We start from the raw sequence: 21,819 nt of genomic DNA, 5'->3' as shown, positions 1-21,819 counted from the left end.
TGAACATCTTGAGGGTCTCGAAGCTAATTACTACTTAACCCAACAGCTGGACCCAATTTAAATTGGCTAATACTATGGCTAGAGATTCATTTCTGAAATCACGAATCCATTAATCACGAGCCACGCAACTGTTTTGCCCCCAGCGGAGGTAAACCTGTTGCCAGTTGGCCTAAACGTGCTTCACCTGTGGCAAAATGTGTTTCCTGTTTGCTTGTTCACGTGGTTGGCTCCCGGGGGCTTACGGTCAACCCTGCTTTGGTCTCTTGAGTGGATGGCTGCCCGTGTTCTGGTGGGCGTGGAGGGTGACATGTGCCACCAGAACAAGCCACCCTCCCTCAGCTCTTGTCGGTGTTGCCCTTTAGACCTTCCCTCCCCCGCTGCCCTGGGCTCTGTGACCTTGAGCATGGGGTCAACTGGAATCACGTGAGGTGGCAGTTAGCGCCCTTGTGACAAGGTTATGCTCCGTCAGCCGCTGTGCTGTTTCCAGAAGTGCCACTTCTCCTCTGTTTTTGAATTTGTGTCCTTGTTCAGCTAACTCTGCTCAAAGAGAAGAACACAACCACCACCAGTACTTGGCAAGAGGGCTTCCTGACTGGGCAGGCTCTGAGAGGATATTTGGGTGGTGGTAGCTGTGTGGACGCTCCTCTTCCGCCTCCACACTTAGAGGTGCTTTTCCCCCAAACCCAGGCTTTAAAGTTAACCCTTCTGTGGGCTAAGGCTCCATTTCAGCGAAGAGCATGAGGGCCACCTGTCTCCACAGACTCTGCCAGTTCATGATGAAATCCTATCCTTAGAGAACGGGCCATAGGCCAGGTTCGTTTTCCTAAAGGGGTGACCGAGGAAGGTCCAGAAAATCATGGGTTGGTAGGTGGGATGAGGAATGGGGAGCCCTGAGTATTCAGAGGCAGGAAGAGGACTGGTTCTGAGATAGAGGCCCCGGGTCTCCATCTCCACCACAGCTTGGAGCAGCCATTTCTCATCTATGTGTCAGCTGGGAGTTCCTGCCCACTGAGCCAGGAATCCTGCAGTGAGCCAGTCCTGAAGGTGACTCTTGGAGGTCACTCCCACCCCTGTCTTGAAGCCACACAGAATTCTTTCCTTGGTCAGGGAAGAAGGCACCCCACTCTTCTAGAGTATCTCGCAGAACTAGATGGTTCTTAACGGACTACCTGTGAGAGATGTGTCTGGTAATGGTTGTAAATGTATGATATCAGGAGCCCTAGGAAAGGCCTCTGGTTTACAGGGAAGGACTATAAATATCTCCTGCTTGTGACTTTCTACTTGCCGAATAGAACAGAGGTGACACTGGTGCCCAGGGGTGGCAGTATATCTAGCGGTGGTGAAGTAACTTGAACCCTTTGCTCTCTGGGAGAACTGGGAGGGGGCAGACATTTTCTGCTGGCCTAGTAGGGGATCATGGGTATTTGTTCAGTGTTCTGTGGAGCTGCTCCAACCCCAAGGATGTCCCCGTTTTGGGGTGACTCTCTGGAAGAAAGCTGGCCCGTGGTCCTCCCCTTGCCCTCCACTGCCCTCCAGCCCCAACGAGTTCAAACACGTGGATGCCACATACAGTTGGATCAGAAATAACTCGGAGTCAGCAGAAAGGCACTCACGGCATCTTTATCCAGAATATTCAGGAAGACCAGGAATGTCCAGAGGTAGTGACAGAACCCAAGGCCTTCACATAATAGGATGTGACAGAACCCAATAAAACCCTTAGACTAGGACCCAGACTCCTAGTATGCCTGCCTAGTAGAGAGAGAGAAAAACAGCTCTTGGGCCCTGTGACCAGAGGACTTATGATGGTGGTTCTTATTGTTTAACGGAGAGGGCTAGTAGCAAAAAACACAGTGTTATTGCCTTTTGGTGTGAACTTGCAGCCCAGATAGAAACTTTCCCTGGTGTGGAGCCCAGGGATTCTGCCAGATTGTAGCCCTGATGCTTTTCAATACAGTAGTCATAGAGGAGTTCTAAGTGAGGGAAACAGGCAGACAGCTTCTCTGGGGTGAGGGCTAGAGACAACATCCCTCCTCACCCCTGCAGTCCCTACTTCTGTATAAGGGAGGAGGCAGATGGGAGGAGAGAGAAGACAAGCCTCTGCCCCACCTCCTTAGAAAAAGGCAGGCTGGCCCGGAATCCCCTGCATGGCCGGCAGGCACATTGGGTCCCTGTGTCTGAGTGGAGCAGACAGATGACAAGGAAGGAGAATGGCTTGTAATATTCCAGGAGTGTGGGGAGTCACATGCCTTGAGGGGACACTCCTGTGTCTAGGAGCTGCTATGATAAATGCACTTCTGTGGTCTGGGGAGTCTGAGTGGAGGGTTCTGTGGAACTCCCAGGTCATAAATCACAGGTGCTTTCCATCCGATTACTGATGAGTGCAGGGCTGTCTGTGAGGTGCTGTGGTCTGAGAAGAGCCCAAATCCAGGGCCCAGGACACACCTGGGTTCAAGTCCCAGCTCTTTCTACATGTCCCAAGACCTGAGCCTTTCCTGAGCCTCTGTTTCCCCCATCTGCAAAATAATGCTTACTTGGCAGGATTGTTGCAAAGATTGAAGATGTTGTTTGTAAGGCCCCTTGCATGGGGCATGGCCCATGGTGGGAGTTCAGGAAGTGTTAAACACACACCTGACAGGTTTGACTGGGCATGCAGGGACAGAAAGGATGTCCCAAGTGGAAAGGCAGAGCAAAGGGCCAGAGCTTGGTGAAATGCCAGTAGGTGAGGGATTGTCAAGCAGGGATAAGGTCCCCTGATAACAGGGGTCTGGAGAAGAACTTAGGAGCCCAAGTAGTTAAATCCATTTAGTCAGCTCAGATGTTGGTTTTCAGAACATGTTCAGTGGATCTGAAAGTATGCAATGGGTTTCTTCTAGAATGTAGTCTCATTCTTAGATTACAAATAAAACAATTACATGAAACATTTGAAATGCTAAAAATATAAAACAAAATTAGCAAACATTCAGAGAAAGGGCAGACAGTGCTGATTAGGATAATCGGAGGTGGCTTTTGGGAGACAGTGGTAACCCTCCCATTGCCTTGGGGGTCATTAGGGAGAAGGAGCTTGCATACTGTCAGTGCTCACTGGCAGCTTGTCACTTAATTCTCACAACACCTGGGGAGAGGTCTCATTGAGCCCATTATATAGATGAATTTGCTAAGGCTCAGATTCCCAGACCCAGTAGTGCAACTTTTTTTTCAAATGCATAAGTGATGGCCCCATTTTTGTGGAAACTCTTTCAAAAGATACAGCCTGGAAATCTGGACTTCTAACACACTGAACAGATGATTTACTTTTTAGCTTGTTACTTTTTTTTTTTATTTTTTTTTGAGATTTTTATTTATTTATTTGACAGACAGATCACAAGTAGGCAGAGAGGCAGGCAGAGAGAGAGAGGAGGAAGCAGGCTCCCCACTGAGCAGAGAGCCTGACGTGGGGCTCGATCCCAGGACCCTAGGATCATGACCTGAGCCGAAGGCAGTGGCTTTAACCCACTGAACCACCCAGGCACCCCGCTTGTTACTTTTTTTTAATCATAATATTATACATGCTTATTTTTACAAGGGACACAAGACCGACTTCTATTAAGAAAAATTAAAAAGCTGCCTCCTCCAAATCTCTTGTTCTCAAGTAACCCTTTTAGCAGGTTGAATAACTAGTATGAATAACCATCAATACTTTATGTCACATAAATATATGCAAATGCATATATATTTATACTGTTAGAAAACTGGAACTACTCATTCTCATTACTATCCAAGTAGTTTTTCCTTTTAATGTAAAAAAATATGGCCTACGTGTTCACCCAGAATTAAAGACTAATTCTTTACTAGCCATGGAATATTCCAGTGCCTGAATGTGCCACCACTTAATGCAATCTCCTTCTCCCTCCAATGGACGGGTGACTTCCAGGGTTCTTCTGTCTGTTTGCCACTACAAACGTAATCCTCCTGTGACTCTCTTCTTATATACTGGCAGCCCTATTTCGGCAGAATGGATTTTCAAAGTGTGATGCTGGGCCAGTGGCTATGCACCTGTTAAGAGAGTTTTCTTTGTTCACTTTCCAAAATGGTTATAGCATTTCACTGAGCAAGTCAGGTGGTTACAAGCCAGGATCACAGCCAGTAAGGGGCGGGCTCTGCAGAGCTGCACCCTCTCTCACCTCCTGCCTCCCTACCCCTCCTCAGCATTACTCAGCAGGAACCTTTTAAGACCAAAAGAAGGCCTATCCTTGCCCTTTGCATGGGCCTTTATTTATTGCTCCCTCCAGCTTCATTGAGATGTAACGGGCATGTAACATTGTCTAACTTGAACATGCACATTGGATACAAGTGTCTAGTGTAGAATGATTGACGTCACAGCATGCGCTAATACCTCTATCCCGTCACGTAATTACCATTTCTATTTTGTGGTGAGAACATTTAAGATCTCCTCTCTCAGCAACTTTCAAGGATATCATACAGTAATATTAATTATCACTGTTACACTATACCTTAGATACTCAGAAATTTTTTACAAGTAGAAACAACCTTGAACCAACATCTCTCCATTTCCTCCAGTCCCCATTCCCTAGGAGCCACCACTCTGCTCTGTTTCTCTGAGTTTACCTTTTTAGATTCTGTGGGTTGTCATACAGCATCCTTCTTTGTCTGACGTATATCACCTACATAAGGTCCTCAAGGTTCACCCATGTTGTAGCAAAGGGCACGATGTCCTTATTTCTCATGGCTAAATACTACGCCTTTGTATACATACATCTTTATCCATTCGTCCGCTGGCAGACACTGTGCTGTTTCATATTGTGGCTATTATGAACAATGCTGTACTGTACATGAAAATGCAGATTTCTCTTTGGAGTACTGATTGTGTGTCCTTTGAACATAGAACCAAAAGTAGCAATGCTGGATCATATGGTAGTTCTATTTTTTCATTTTTGAGTTCTCTCCACACCGTTTTATGTTCCCGCCAACAGTGCACAAAAGTTCTCTTTTCCCCATATCCTCACAAATAATTTTCTTGATTTTATTTTTGTACTGAAGTATAACTAACATGTTATACTAGTACTGAAGTATAACTAACATGTTATACTTGTACTGAAGTATAACTAACATGTTATACTAGTACTGAAGTATAACTAACTTTCTGTACTGAAGTATTTTTGTACTGAAGTATAATTAACATGTTACAAACTAACAGTGTTAGTTTCAGGTGTGCAACGTAACGACTGAACAATTCTGTACATGACTCCGTGCTCACCACGGTAAACGTAGGCACCGTCAGTCAGCAAACAGTGCTTTCAGTATTACGGACTAAATTCCCTGTGCTGTACTTTTCATCTCTGAAACTTATTTCAAACCTGAAATCATATACCTCTTCGTCCCCCACCCATCTCCCTTCTGGCAACTACCAGTTTGTTCTCTGTATTTGAGTCTGGTTTGTTTGTTTTCTCTTTTCTTCTTTGTTCAGTTTTATTTCTTGTATTCCAAAATATAAGTAAAATCATGCGGTATTTTTCTCTGTTTGACTTATTCCACTTAACGTTATACCCTTTGGGGCCATCCGTATTGTTGCAAATGGCAAGATCTCCCTTTTTATGGCTGAGTAATATTCCTGTGTGTGTGTGTGTGTGCGCGCGCGCGCGCGCATGTATACACATACCACTCTTCTTTATCTGTTCACCTATGGATGGGCACTTGGGTTGCTTCCATATTCTGGGCTATTGTAAATAGAAGTACAATTTGTACATATTGTAAATAGAAGTACATATTGTAAATAGAAGTCTTTTTGAATTAGTGTTCATTTTCTTTGGGTAAGTACCTAGTAGCAAAATTACTGAATCCTGTGATATTTCTATTTTGAGTTTTGAGGAACCCGCATACGGTCTTCCACAGTGGCCACATCAATTTGTATTCTACCAACAAGGGTGCAAAGGGTTCCTTTTTTTCCACGTTTGTCAATACCTGTTATTTCTGGTCCCTTTGATTCTAGCCACTCTGATAGGTATAAGGTGTCATCTCATTATGGTTGATTAGCATTTCTCTGGGGACTAATGGTGGTGAGCATCTTTTCACATGTCTGAGCACCTTCTGTATAGCATGGGCCCTTATTTAATGATCTCCGCAGGAGCAAAATTTCCGACTTGGAGCAGCTATGTGTAACTGGCCTGCAGAAAAGCTCTTGCTCTCCAGCTTGGGGTGCCCAGGGCAAGCAGCAGGCCTGAGAAGTCCCTGAGGAGAGGGCCTAGAAGGAGAAGGTATCAGGGCCAAAGGAAATGAGGGTTCCTGGGAGGAAACCATAGGCACAGAAGGGGGTCAGTCTGATAGGCAGGAATAGGCCCAGCCTGCCAGGCCATCCTCACGAGACTAGGGACAAGGAGGCTAGGGACAAGGGTCCATCTTGGCTAAGCACACCCAGGAAGGCCCTAGGAGACAGCTTGACTCAGGAAGACAGCCTGAGGGGCAGGCCAAAGGGTGTCACACAAAAGCATCCCTGGGAAGGACCTTGTGGGACTCCAGGCAGACTCTATAATCACCCCCTTGGGCCCGTCCATGTCGCTGGCGGGTGTTTGCGAGTGTGTTCCGTTGATAATTCTGTCAGTCGTAAGGAGTGAGGAAGCCCTCAGGCCACTTCCCTTGGACGAAGCTGTTTGCTGAGGTGAAGGGAAAATGTCCTCCATCCCTGTGACAGCAAGTAGAGGGACTATACAAATACTGTACTCATTTTTCATCCTTATTATTACTTTCACTTTAAATTTGAGAAAAATGAAGACATGAAAGGAAAGTAAATTTCTCAGGAAAATAGAGAATTGTAAGTGGCAGAACTGGATTCAAATCCAGACTTCCTGGCTTCAGAGCCTCTGGTCATGGTGCTATAGCGGCATCTGTTCATGGCCACTAGTTCACTGTCACCGTTGGTATCCAAGGAGGGTGAGCCCCCAGGGAAGCCCAATGAGAGGATTTAGGAACAGGTGGATGGTCAGACAGTTGCCACCCTTTCCAGTCTAGACCTCTCTCATGAGGCCTCAATCACGTGAAAATATATTACATCCTGGGGCACCTGGCTGGCTCAGTCAGAGAGCCTGTGACCTTTGATCTTGGGGTTGTGAATTCAAGCCCAATGTCTGGTGTAGAGCTTACTTAGAAAAGGAAGGTCATTCCCTCTGCAATACCTCCCAGTTATCTCCAGTTCAACCTGATCATCCTGTCCTAGCCTGTACTCCAAACCTGCTCCCCAGCCAGGATTCCCAGTGAAATCCTCAAGTCAGAAACCTGGGAGTCTTCCAAGACTCCTTCATGACTCTCATGCCCACATCTGACTGGTCCCAAAAGCCCCCTGAGCCCACTCACTAAGTATCTTGGACCTTCTTCATTTATCTCCAAGAAGCCTTCCCACCACCATGGCTGAAGCCTGGAACGTCTCCTGCCTAGTTTATTCAGGACACTAGGACCTGATTTCCCTGCCTCTAGACCCCTCTCCCTTTCTCACCAATTTACCAATTTAGTAACATTAGCCACAAGAACTTCTAACACTTACTGCCTGTTCCCTCTATGTCAGCATTTGTGCTGAGGGATCATTTAATCCTCACAAAACCCCTATGGGTAGGTCCTATGATTAGCCCCATCATACAGATAAGGAAACTGAGCAGCACTTCTCAAACTGTCTGCAGCAAAAGCTGTCATTAATTTCTAATCCATCACAGACCAATACATTTATAAAACATGATAAAGTACATGATACATAATAAAGTACATAATAAAGTACAATGACTAGAAAAATAAAATACAGGCATAGAAAATATAAACTTAAATTTTCTTAATCAAAATTTCTGTCAACATGCCAAAAGCATTCTAAATGCTAACCCTCAATTTTTTACCTTCTTGAGAAAAATCTCCTTGATATATCAGGTAGACTTGGGTCTTCTCCCCTGTTAATTATCTTTGCTCATGTCACTTTTTATTCGAATGATCTGTTTTTACAATGATCTCTCTCCTATTCCAGACCAGAAGCTTCTGGAGGGCAGCCCCAGAATCTGACACAGGGATTGATTCTCTGATGTTGTTGAATGGTTGGATAGACAGCCAGACAGGTGGACAAATGGATGAATGAATAAATGAGATTCAGGGCTAGCTCTCAGGCTGCGAAGTGATCTCCATTGTGGAGGCTGCGTCCACACTTTGCATAGGCCACTCATGAGTGGTTGGGTTGCCCTCATTCAGATCTGTCCCTGGAAGCTCCAAGTATTCTGGAATCTAGAATCTAGAATCTAGAACCTGTCAGAGTTGTCCCCACATCATGGGTTTTCCTGGGGCCTTTGGGGATAGTCAGCTACCACAAATCCTAGACAGATTCAGTCCCGGTTTAATCTAGCTCTCTAAATTTCAGGACAATTGTTTTTTATAGAGTCCCTCCAAAGCCAAATTTAGATCAGTGACTGTGGTGCAGGATGCCATGCCCTCACCATGAAGATTTTGGACCTAGGCATAGAACAGGGGTAGAATTAGCCTTCATTCCTCCCTTCCCTTCTGCAGCATTCACAGGTCGATTAAATCTGGTGTAGGCTGAGGGCAGTGGCTATTCTCCCATCTGGAAGATGCCTGGAAAGCGCATGGCCACAAAGAGGCCATCAGGCGGGCTTCCATAGCCATCTGTTTATGGACATGGGTATGTGGTGTTTAGTCACTGTTTCTGCTCGGATCTTTTGTTGTTTGGGACCTGGTACTAGTCACGGGGCTGGTGGGGGCAAGCAATACGTTGGTCTGACTAAAACCAGACACGCACAGTGTAGTTGAGCAGTGTGGGCTCAAACCAGACCAGACCATGCCCTCCCAGGAGCTCCCATGGGGCTCTGGCTCCCGTGGCAGAACACCTATCCTGTGACTTGTCTTGGCCCAGGAGAGGAGCAGGTTACGACTGCGGACTGGGAGAAAGGACTGCTGGCCTTGAATTCCAGCATTGCCACTCACGAACTTTGTGGTCTGGGGCCAGCTCTGTTACCTTCCTTTACCTCCATTTGCCTGTCTGTGAAATGGGGACAGTAAGCGCATCAACCTCATGGGTGTGTTGTGAGGACTGAAGGGGGGTAATAACCACCAAGCCCAACACGTAACAAGGGCTTCACAGGAGTTCTCCCCTCAGACGTGAGCACTGTAAAAACTGCCCCATAATAAGCACTTAAATATTTATCAAACAAATAAATAAAAAGATACCTGTCTTCACCTCACTGTCCTGTCTTCCCTCTCCCTTCATCACTGCCCACTGTGACTCCTTTCCACCTGAAGCATGTTGGTGTCATTCACGGTGACTTTGGCCCACACATCTGACTGCTTTTGGAAGTCCATGGTCAGTGGTATTCCTAGAGGGTGGAGGAAGCCCTGAGGGTTCACCCTCTGGCGTTGCTTCCCCTCGGGGGGTGGAGGAGAACGATGCCTGTGTGCTGGTTTGCAACTTGGCCCAGAGCTCCCAGTGGAAACGCTGACTGAGAAAAACCATTCAGTATCCCTGAGAAACCACGAGGGACCAAGGCAGCTAGAACTGGCTGTATTCCTTGGGAGATGAGGGGGTCGGCTCCATCCCAATATACTGTAATATTGTTTATTATTAAATCTTCTAAGTAAAAACAGGATCCTCATTTAAATGAGTGGCTACTGAAACACCATATGTGCTTTTCCTTTATCTGTGTGACTTTGGGCTTTTAGTTGACCTCTCTGTTTTTAAGTTCCCTCATCTAACAGAGGGCAAGATAGCTGCTCCTTGGGGTTACTGTGGAGAATTACCTGGCTTTGAAAACACTAATTTTGATTCCCCTCCTTATGAAAATGTGAGAAAAATTTTAATGATTACTGTTGTCCAATGGTGAAATGGGTTGCCTTAGGAAGTGGTAAGATGCCCAGCTCTGCTGGTGTTTAAGGAGGGCTGAAGGTATAGGAGTGACTGCATTCAGGCTGAGCTAAATGACCCCTTCTGACTTGGGGTCTCTATGTTCATTCTCTCTTTTACCCAGCATTTATTACAAATCTTCATGTGCAGGCCAGTGAGCTTGAGAACCAATAAAAATTATGACCCCATCCTATGGTCTTTGGGTCTTGTCTCTTCCAACTGTAGGATCAGTTCTGAGGGATGTCCACCCTTGCTGGAGCCCTGCTGAGCTCCTGACACAGTACTCCCTCCACGTGAGGGAAGGGAGGTAACTAAACCATTGCTCCCCTTTTCTTAGGATATTTCCAAGTTTTCTAAATATCCTAAATTCTTTCTCTGTCCCTTTGAGATGTATATAAATCTCTTTAAGGGAGCCTCCAGCCAGTTTTACAACCTAGAAATGTTTTTCTCAAGAGCCTGGGAGCCATCTCTTTGAAATGTACACATTAAGGAAGATCTGCCCCTGGCAGGGGGAGGTGGGTGATGCTAGTGGTTCAACTTGGGTGCCAGGCTCCAAGTTGTAAAATTACCTGCTGTCGAAGAGACAGGAAAAGCTTATTTTTCCTTTGGCCGAAGGCAATTAGCTAACACAAACGGCCACCCCAATTTCGGGTGAACTTGGAGTAAGCGCTGTGTGACAAATAGTGCTGTCATGTCTCACCTGAGTTACCTCGAGAACATGTACGCAGACAGGTTCTATCAGCCTGGTTCTCTAAAAGGGTAAGGTTTTGTTCTATTTTTGCAATTTCTTTAGTGGACTGCCTGGGAGGTACATCACAGCCTGCCTTAATGCTTGGTGATAAAGATTCTTTCCTGTATTTTGTGGAGAGGAATTTCTGGATGACAGATTTTAGTTAAATTTCTCCGATACCCAACGCTGGTTTCTCATCTGCCTCTTCCTTCCCCACCTGCCTACTCAGTCAAAAGATCCTGATGGAAGGAAGGACATGCACGTGAGGCTTCATGCTTTGCTGGGAGGCTCCATCTGTTAGCTGTGGGACACCCTGTACCAGATTTCCCTGGGAAACAGGCGAGGTCGGGCCGCGTGGGCGCCTACGGAGCCGGCCTGTTAGGGTTGAGAGACGAGGAGCCTGCATTGGGCTGCTCTGCTCTTGCCAGCTTGTGGAGACCCGGAACCTGAGCAGGGAAATGCTGAAATCCACCCTACCAGGCTTGCCTGGTTGCTTTTATGATAGGATTTCAAAATCAATAGCTGAAAGGGATGTGTTTAATGTAATGTAAATAGGTTTTTTTCCCTAGTTTTGTAAGCTGGCTTCCTGGGTCAAACTTGACCCTAAGTTGGCTTAGATACCAGGCCCGAGCTTTATAGCAAATTAAAAGTGAGAAGTGCTTGGGAGCAAAGGAGCCAGGCCAGAGGGGGAAAGGTGCCTGGGGGGATAGCCCAAGGAAAAGGTCCTTCTCCGGGAGACCTACATGCATTGTCTGAAGAGAGATAAGCAGGAAGCTGGTAAAATTTCTTCTGGAAATCAGGCAAAGCATAGCTTAAAAATAAGTCAGAGAAGAAATGTTTATTGAACAGCTACTATGTGCAATGATCTGTGACAGGTAGGTAGGTTCTTGTACTTGAAGATTTTAGCCGTCGGATGGGAAGAAAGCGCATAGTGGGCAGTTCCTTATCCTGACAAGAGCTACAGGACAGTTGGGCTCACCAACAGGTGTCAAACACATGTGCAGCGTACGTGGCGATGAGTGAGCAGCCCAGGAGTGCTGTGGGAGCTCAGACAGCAAGCAGTCACCTTGGGCTAGAAGTTTTGTGCGGATTGAGGCACCAGGCGCTGGTTCAGATACAGGAAAGATGGACAGTAAAGTCCAAACTCAAAGGGCAGTGAGAAGCAATACTTAACCAAACTGCAATAATTTTACTGAAACAAATGAGTATGGCTTATGGCGCCAGCACAAAAACACAGTAAGTAAACTGATTTTAAGTTTTTTTAATTTAAATTCAACTTAGTTATTGCATAGTGTATTATTCATTTCAGGGGTAGAATTTAGTGATTCATCTGTCATATAACACCCAGTGCTCATTACATCACGTGCCCTCCTTAATGCCCATCACCCAGTTACCCCGTCCTCCAACCCCTCTCCCCTCCAGCACCCCTGTTTGTTTCCTATGATTAGCCGTCTCTTACAGTTTGCCTCCCTCTCTGTTTTGATATTTTAAAATACATCTCTCCTATATAGGATATATTTGATATATCTGTACTAGAAATATGTTAGCTCTATGCTGTGTGTGTGTTTAATAAGAGATCGATCAGAGAGCTCAGTATGGAGCTCTAGAGCTCTTAACCTGAAAGTCAGGCTGGTGCACTGTGTCCCGGGTGTTCTGCACCCCACGGCAGACCCTGAATGTGTGTGTACTGGTGCTGTGTGAGCTTTCATAAAATTCCCAGTGAATTTATTTAGTTGACATTTGCCTCTTTCCCCCAAAATAAGTCCGGATCCTGCTCCCAGGGAACACTGGCCACTGGGTATCCTAAGGCTGAGGGAAGCTGGCTTCCGAACTTCTCCACTGCCTGTGCCCCTGGGCCCATCCACTCGCCCTCTGACTGGCCCAGTTCTCCAGCCTCACAGCCCCCACTGTGCCCAATCAGCTGACACCAGCATTCTTGTGTGGGTCCTGGCAAGCCTGGCAAGCAGTGCAGAAAGCATTTATTAAATAAGGCTACTGAGAGCCCACCAAGTACCAGGTGCTGTGCTAGGCAATGATACAGCGGTGAGCAAAAGAAACCAAGTTCCTTGCTTTGGGGGAGAGATGGTCAGTACGCAAAGCAGATAAAATGAGAGGTGGGGATGAGTGCCAAGAAGGAAACGAACAGGGGCACCTGGGTGGTTCAGTGGGTTAAAGCCTCTGCCTTCAGCTCAGGTCATGATCTCAGGGTCCTGGGATCAAGCCCCGCATTGGGCTCTCTGCTCCACAGGGAGCCTGCTTCCTCCTCTCTCTCTCTCTGCCTGCCTCTCTGTCTACTGGTGATCTCTGTCTGTCAAATAAATAAATAAAAAATCTTAAAAAAAAAAAAAAAGAAGGAAACGAACAGGGTATAATTCAGAGAAACTGGGAATGATGCCTAACTTCAAGCAAGCTGTCAGGTAGAAAGAACCACAAAAGCCAAGCTTTAAAGAAGAGGCCACTCCCCCTCCTAAGGGTGTCTGGATGCTGAGGCCTTTGTCCCTGGAGAAGCACCATAGCTGTTCCGGCGCCTTGTCTCCTCTCTCCGACCATCTCCTCACGGAACAGTTCAGTAGGTTATACTAATGCCTATGGCAGGGAGAGAATCAAAAAAATCAAAAAGCTTTGCTGGAAGCCTCAGGTTGCTTTAGGCATCAAAACTTTGGTCCTGGTGGCTTCACCAGAGATAGACTGACTTACAGAACCACCACATTTGGAAACTAGGCAAGCCGAAGCACGACCACTTTGGCACACATGGGCTATCTCTTACATACCTTTCTCCAGCTTCACCTATGCCACAGTTACCCACCATCTCACCATCGATGCAAGTAACAAATCCAGCCTCTTGGAGGCAGAGGCTCCAGCTGCAGATAGTGCTTAGGGAACATATGGGGGCTCCCAGGTCACACAGTCTGTAAGACAAAGCCATGATGTGCTTGTGCAGCTTTTCACAGACTATCTTTTTGACACACAGCAGAGATATCATTTAGTCACAAGGAAAAATGTTTTTAAAAAATTATTTTATTTATTTATTTGACAGAGAGAGATCACAAGTAGGCAGAGAGGCAGACAGAGAGAGAGAGAGGAGGAAGCAAGCTCCCTGCTGAGCAGAGAACCTGATGCGGGACTTGATCTCAAGACCCTGGGATCATGATCTGAGCCGAAGGCAGAGGCTTTAACCCACTGAGCCACCCAGGCGCCCCGGAAAAATGGTTTTATTGCAAGCCTGGATCTGGGTCTTTGGGGAGCAACTGCTCCCAGGGTCCCTAGCCTGTCTGATGAGACCCTTAGTTCACTCTCACTCTGAAGGTGATCGGTTGGGATCTCAACAGTGAAATTCAGTGTTTCTGTGTGTCCCGGAAAGAGAGTAACATAGAGGCAAGGAAGCCGGAATTCTTCACGTCACGGAAACGTTGAGACTGTGTCAATCCTCTACAAGGAATCCAAGCAAAAGCACTAGAGCTCCAGGGCTGCTTAGCCTGTGGCAGGCAAAGCCTCCACAGGATTATTGGCAGGAATCCTACGTCATGGCTCAGATAAGAGGACAATGTTAGAACTCTTGGATGTGTATTAATATTATTACTTCCGGAAGCAAAATATAGATAGGACGTGTCAAACTGACTGTTCTGAGTCAGACCCCTACCTGCACATCCCTCTCCTGTGGAAGACCTGTTGAAGAGCAGCAGTTGTCAGTGGGGCGCAAATGACACCATGCCCTCCTCTTCCTCCTGACTCTGCTCAAGATTGGCCTTCTCGAACAGACTCTGATGTGAACACATGTCAGTGTCCAAGCAAGTTAAGGAAAGAAAAATAAAGATCAAGCCATATGAGTCAAGCTCAGACACAAATAGACTTAGTCTGAGGCTGCCCGAGCTTATTTTTTTTGGCCCTTATGTTTCCTGAAAGGAATTTAGATAAAGCTTCCTTTACTCTGATGAGTTCTATGATAAACCTCAGATGACCTTGCCTTTCTGCTCAGGGAGGAGACGGAGGGTGTGGACGCAGCTAAAATAGAGCCGAAAGGTATACATCAGTGCTGCTGGCCACATGCAAGAGCCAGCAAGTAGTGGGACAGTTCTCAGAAGAGCCCTCACGTACTCTTGGAAGGAGACCAGTAAGAGCCCAAAGTCGTGTGATGAGATTAATTAATGTTGGGCCAGTCCAAATCCCTAGGACAACTTTAAAAAATGGCCCATTTATCTTGTCTGAGGCTTACTAATTTCTGTTGCCTTTAAGACTTAGGGAATTGAGGGCACCTGGGTTAAGCCTCTGCCTTCGGCTCAGGTCATGATCCTGGGGTCCTGGGATGGAGCCCTGCATCGGGCTCTCCGCTCAGCGGGGATCCTGCTTCCTCCTCTCTCTCTCTGCCTGCCTCTCTGCCTGCTTGTGATCTCTCTCTCTCTCTGTCAAATAAATAAATAAAATCTTTAAACAACAACAACAAAAAGACTCAGGGAATTGTCTTTAGACATTAGCACAGAGAAAGGCTCTCTGATTTCCTGGGTTAGCGTAGAAAAAAAAAAAAAGTCCTAAATTTTTTCAAGGACTCTGATGCTTTTGGTTGATATATTCAAGTTTCTCCCTAATATTGCTCAAACAGATGTTAAATAGAGAGTTCTAGGTGGAGATTCTGGAAGCATAAAGTTCATAGACTAATCCCAGTTTCCCAAATACAATCCAGGAAGAAAGTGGACCTCAAAAGGCTGCTCTTAGAATTATGTGGTGGGTATTAAGGACGGCACGTATTACATGGAGCACTGGGTGTTATAATGTAAACAATGAATCTTGGCACACTGCATCAAAAACTAATGATGTATTGTGACTAACATAACACAATAATAAGAATTATGTGTAAGGCTATGCCAGCCTCACCTTATTAAAAGTCTGTCTTCCACTGGATGGCCCAGGTTTTTAGCCACAGCCATACACATCAGGGGGCTCTTTGCTGGTGCTAAGCTTGGAGGATTTTGAGACAGTCCTTGGAACCTTCTAAATATTAGGGAAAAAAATTCCGTACTCCCTGTATTTGGGCATCACAGAGAGTACTTAGAGTGACCTGTTCTACTGTCCCACACTCAACAACCCACATTAAATAGCTCCCTGCTGGGTGATGCTGGAAGTGGTCCTTCCCATCTCTGGGCAATAGCAGACGTAGCAGGCTATCTGTCTGGGCAGGGGCTTATCCTGATTGTCATTCTCTGTTGATACTGTATACATCTAAACAAACACTTCCATATGTTTTCTACATTTTATGTGTATCTCAGGCTGTCCCTCTAATATCTGTTTCTTCCTAAGTATATATTTTAGTGGTTCTTTTGTTAATGATCTTCTCTTTATTTCCTTTTTCATTTTTAAAAGATAGTTTGACTCTGTGACTCCCAATTCCTCCTGATCTTTGACTGAGAGCTTGTTGCCTGATCTTCATCTGTAGGAAACCAGAGCCTAAACTGAGTATACTTTCCTTAGAGAGGATTTTATTCTGCCTCTGCTGGGAGCCAGGGATTGGGGGGTCTGGTGGTCTTGGACCACTTGCGCCCCTCTTAAGGGTTCTAGCTCACTAGGGGAGTCACAGATAGAGCTCTCCACCCCACTGTTGGTATCCTGACCTTAGTGCTCACATGGACATCCATCCTCAACCCAAACCTCCTCGCTTGTTAGCCTGAGCTCTGCCACCAGCTCATTTGCAAGGAGTGGGGTGCGAGGGTGGGACTCAGAGACTTCCTCTACTTCTTCCAAGCCCAGGAACCTGACCTATTCAGGCTGTCCTCCCTGTGCAGTGATGGGGTCCAAACGAGCACCTGGTCTGTCACACAGCCAGCAGCAGAAATTCTGTTTATTTTCCCCATATTCTTAACTGGAGAAAATGGCCATGGACCTCATGCAGTTGGACATTCACAGTGTCTGCACCTCCCCACATCTCCCCAAGCAGTGTCAAGGGGTATGGGTGCGAAAGGAAGAAAGAGAAAAACCAAACCAAAAGAGAGCCACAGTGCTTCCTGTAGTCCTTTCTCTTGCCCGGCCATCGCTGGGCTGTGGCTTGGGTCCACACCGGGAGCTTGTCTGATCCATTTTCTCTGCTTTCAGACACTCATCCAAGAGGAAGGATGGCCAGTGCCTTCTCGAAGTTGCTCACTGGCCGCAATGCTTCTCTGTTACTTGCTACCATGGGCACCAGTGCCCTAACCACTGGGTATCTGCTGAACCGGCAGAACGTGCGGGCCGAGGCTCGGGAGCAACATAGGCTGTTCCCGCCCAGGTAAGAACTCCACGTGTCAGCCAGAAATCTGCTATCCCCTGCCAGAAACTGTCAGCAAGGGTCCTTCTTGTTGCTTTTGAGAAGGACCAGATCAAACTGACAATCACTGTCGACACGCAGGGAGCACAGTGGCCTGTGGTGAATCCGAGGCAGTGCGGTGTCATCATTCCTGCCCAGAGCTGGTGAGCTAGTTGAATAGTAATAATACTCACGATGAATATCGGTTGAGCACTCTAATGTGTGTTAACTGCTGTACATGGGAGTGTCTGTTTTATTCATCTTAGCATCCCTTTGTGATAAAACAGAGACTTAGAACAATGAAGCAGTGCCCAAGTTCACACACCCAGTGCAGCCAAATGCAAACCCCAGGACCCCGATTCCAGACCCACACTTCACTCACTGCTGTCCCACCTTCTGGAGAATGGTGTTGTAGTACTGATATTAAGTACCAGCTTTAAAGGCCACTGCAGATGGAAAGTGGGAAAGTGGCATGAAGATGGCCAGGAGTTCCCAGTCCTTGGCTCCTCACCACGGATGAGACGGCATGCACTGCAGAGTTGGCACGCGGCGCTGACTCCACAAGGTCCCACAGAGGCAGGTGTAGAGACAGATGAGGAGGACTTGCCGTTCTTCTCAGATATAGTTGCTGGCTCTTGTGGGGATCCAGATCTCTGAGGGAATTATCAACACCTACCACGTACTTAAGGAACTCCTGAAGGGAGATGACCTGTGTTTGAGCCTGTGGTGGTCCAGAATCCCCTTTGTTTGGTCAGTACACAGCCCGGGATCAGAGAGCGCCTCGCTTTATTGCCTTCTGTGTACCGTTCCGACAGATATTTACAGAATGCCTGTTTCAGTAGCCAGCCACTGCTCTCGACAGAGCAGAATCTGCTCTCTTGGAATGTCAGCGTAGAGGACAGATAAATAATGGAATTTCTAGGTACCTCTACCTGCAGGTTTCCAGTCTCTCCACCACAGACCTAAGGCACCACAACGTGCTTGTTGCATTTTACCAGATCTTCTGGGTTAAAAAAAAAAAAAGGCCACAAGGGATGTCCATTGATTTTGTCATTTTCACTGTATCTCCGCTTTCCAATAAGCCATGGTGTGTGGGCTCCTGCAGCCAGCAGCATGGGATCCTTAAGCAGGGCCACGCCCCTTTCTCGGGCTGTTCTGGGGACTGTTTTTCTTTTTTTAATCTGGCTGACTTAAGTCATGACTCCTAGCCACGGGTCCCCATGCCCTCTGGCTAAAGACAGCCTGGTGGCAGGACGGCCAGAAGCCAAGTCCTTTCTCAGGCCGCCTCCCTCAGGCGGTGCTCACTGAGTGGCCCTCTCCTCCGCCTGCAGCGCAGACTACCCTGATCTGCGAAAGCACAACAACTGCATGGCCGAGTGCCTCACCCCGGCCATCTATGCCAAGCTCCGCAACAAGGCAACGCCCAACGGCTACACCCTGGACCAGTGTATCCAGACTGGAGTGGACAACCCTGGCCACCCCTTCATCAAGACTGTGGGCATGGTGGCTGGTGACGAGGAGTCGTATGAGGTAAAAATTGGCTGCTGATTCCAGAGTGGGGGTGGGGGGATGCTCTGGGTGCGGAGTCCTTCTCTTCTCTGCGGGGCTGGCATTCGTAAAGGGAAGGCAGCTGCAGCAGAACATCTGGAATGCTTTCTGGAACAAGGAGGGCTACCGCTTCCCAGGGACAAGGCTTCCTTTGCTGCTGCTCTGGTATCCCACTCATGGAGGAAGAGTTCCATGACAGGGCTCTCAGAGACTGTCAAGGGGATGAATTGGTACAGAAAAAAAAAAATCTTGTAATTTATTGGTGATATGTATTCATCAATAAGACCTTAGGAGATGGTGTGTTTATGGCTAGACTTCATTGAGGAAGAAGGACGGTCTGTGTCTTTAGCTTGGGAATTACTGATTATTGTAGCCTAGATGACTGAGTTCACCAAGTCTCTTGGAGGAATCCTATGATCTCCGTGTCCTCATCCTTGGGACAGAAGCATAGAACGGTCTGCTGCTAGGGCAGCACTCGTCACAGAGCAGCCTCGACAACATGACAAGTTGCAGGGAGCTGAGGGAAGTTCTCTGGGAGAACAGCCATAAAGAGGAGGATGGGTCCTCCTGAATGAACAGGACTGGTGGTTCATTCACATACAGCAGTGTGCTACCCTGGCTCCCTGGACCGTTTGCCCCCGCCCCCTGCCCACCCACTTCCCACAGCCCCTAAAGGTGGCAGGTCCTCTGTGGTGACTACTCGTAGCATCATTTTACCTAAAGGATATCCCTGAAGCTTTTTTTTTGTTTTTTTTTTTAATAGATTTTGCACAAGATAGTTTGGGCTATAGAAGGACCTCACGGGGTGAGAGGTGCTGGCCTTGCCCTGACTGCTGCTGTGCACTTTTCTTGCAGTGTAGCTGGTTTTCCGTGAATTTATTATTTTCAAACCCTAGAACCTGATTATCTCTTTTGACCACAAAACTGCTTCTGGCAGCTTCTTTTATCTCATAAAGGCAAGAACTGCTGGGGGGAGACACAAGATTTTTTGGCTCAGTCTCATGGCAGTAAGCTTGGCAGAATCACTAGGGAGGTGGCCTGTTATTATTCGTTGACCATCAATCTACCACCCCCGTTTCCTGCGTGGTAACACTGAGAATGACAGAGCAGGGCATCAGCTTTGGCCCTCAAGGTAAGAAGGGGCAAATGAAAGGAACCACCTTTTAATAGATGAATCAATTAAAGTGGAAACAGATGCATCTTCCCTTCTACAGGTGTTTGCTGACCTTTTTGATCCTGTCATCAAACTAAGGCACAATGGCTATGACCCCAGGGTGATGAAGCACCCCACGGATCTGGACGCATCCAAGGTAGGCTGCAGACCCCTCTGCTTTCCCATGCAGCTGGCACTCCAGAGCCTGAAGTGAGGAGCACCTGAGAGGAGGGCCACTCCCCCTGGGTCAGATGCCCTCTGCAAGCTCTGTGATGGCCCTTGCGCAGCACACTCCCTGGAGGGGCAAGGAGAAGGTCAGAAACTTCCTGTAGTCTTTGTTTTCTTTAATAAGGGCCAGTAGGGTGGTGGTGGCCAGGGAGAACCCGGTCTTTCCTAAAGCAGTTACTTTTTTTTCATGCCACACCTAGTGTGGTAAAGGACTCTGGATGGCGCTGCATAAAGTAGCTGTGCCCCTTAGCTACAGTGCCCCTGCCCCTGAAATTCCAACATGTGTCCAGCATGTTGTGCACAGGGTCTGAGGGCCCCCTGCACGGGGTGCTGCAGGTCAGTGGGGTGGACCCCATGGTGGTGGTGGGAGCTAGCCGTGGTAACCCCATGCTCTCTCTGCTTCGGCAGATCACCCATGGGCAGTTTGATGAGCGTTACGTGCTGTCCTCTCGGGTGCGCACAGGCCGCAGCATCCGCGGGCTGAGCCTGCCACCTGCCTGCAGCCGGGCTGAGCGAAGGGAGGTGGAGAACGTGGCCATCACGGCTCTGGAGGGCCTCAAAGGGGACCTGGCAGGCCGCTACTACAGGCTGTCCGAGATGACTGAGCAAGACCAGCAGCGGCTCATAGATGTGAGTGGCCCTTGACCCATCTGGCCTGGCCCGGGATGGGGCTGTGCCTGGAACCCTAATGGGCACCATGAGACCTCATGGGGAGCTTGCTGGGACTTCAGCCTGTGCAGTATAAGGAAGAAAAATGGGAAAATGAGGCCTTAATACTTTAGGTCAAGCCACAGAAATGGTCTGTGGTTAAAATCAGAGGAAACTCCACTGTGGAGCTGGGGGGTTGCAGATCCGTGGCTGGAGGTTAAATGGAAGATCCCTTTGCTTATTGAAGATGGTCTCCATTGCCACACCCAAATAAAGTCCTAGAAGCTAGGAAAATCTGGAAAGGAAATTATCGAGGTGGAAGGCCTTCCCTGACTCCTACTGGAGCCAGCTCTGGGATTTCTGTTGCCTCCACGAGTCCTCAACAGCTTCCCTCTAACACTAGGGCAGACAAAACTCAAGTCCTTTTACTTATTTTCCCTGTGGTCCAGCTAAAAAGGGATAGCAGTTTCAAAAGTAACTTTTAGATAGAACTTAAAAAAAAAAAAAACAACAAAAAAACCCACCACCACAAAACAGAAACAGTATCTTGTCATTTCATAAGATGCAATGCCACAAAATATGCCCCATTACCAAATTGAATGAGCTAGCTTTGTGGTATCTCTGGGCCTCAGTCTCCTGGTCTCTGCAGCTGTCAGGCCCTTGGCCTGCTCTGTTAGAGCATAAGCCCTCCTCGGCCTCCAGCAGCCACTTGTGGTTTCCAGCGAAAGGCCACAAAGTCTGTTCTGGCTAATGTCTCCTAACCCTTCCACTTAGATTGTAAAGGACTTCCCTCTCCATATCTTCTTTACTTCTTACCTCAGTGTAATCAAATTTAAATATATGATATGCATATTTATGTTCTTACTGTATACACACAGAAAAACAGTCTCGACACTGGTTTTGATACGAAGAGTACTTTCCTATAGTTTAAGGCACAACTTGGGAATCGTATGGGTCGAGGTTTGAATCGAGGCTCTGTCACTTCCTAGCTATGTGATACTAGGAAGGTTGTTTTCTCTGAATCTGTTTTCCTCACTCATAAAATGATTATATTTGCCTCCTAGTATTGTGAGGATTCAAGAAAAAAAAAAAACACATAGCATAGAGCAAGGTGAGCATTGAATTAATGGTAGATATTTTTATTTATAATCCATTGTTTTACATCTCCAATACTTGTTAGTGAAAGGAAGGATAGTAATAAGAGATCCACTAATGCCGGACATGTAGAGAATGGTGGCTGTGTATACCAGCCTTTCCAGGAGCGTGTCCCTCACTCACTGCCTGCTCCAACACTGCATAGCATTGGTGCTGGTGGATAAATATAATTCATAGTGATTGTTTCCATCTGGGCTAAGCCAGTGGATTTC

At 47.2% G+C, this 21,819-nt stretch overlaps 1 protein-coding gene across 1 annotated transcript in view; it reads left to right on the top strand.

The window, feature by feature from the left end:
* CKMT2 (creatine kinase, mitochondrial 2) overlaps positions 1–21,819 on the top strand; it is a 31,892-nt gene that overhangs the window by 1,074 nt on the left and 8,999 nt on the right. The window contains exons 2-5 of the mRNA XM_082724738.1: positions 16,686–16,857; positions 18,207–18,405; positions 19,638–19,733; positions 20,213–20,434. Coding sequence (XP_082580864.1) covers positions 16,686–16,857; positions 18,207–18,405; positions 19,638–19,733; positions 20,213–20,434 — 689 coding nt within the window. The remainder of the gene's footprint in view (positions 1–16,685; positions 16,858–18,206; positions 18,406–19,637; positions 19,734–20,212; positions 20,435–21,819) is intronic.

The sequence above is a fragment of the Mustela nivalis genome (assembly GCF_964662115.1).
Source record: "Mustela nivalis genome assembly, chromosome: 3".
Lineage (NCBI taxonomy): Eukaryota > Metazoa > Chordata > Mammalia > Carnivora > Mustelidae > Mustela > Mustela nivalis.
The sequence above is the reverse complement of the archived record's forward strand: the minus strand, read 5'-3'. Positions and strand labels throughout refer to the sequence as shown.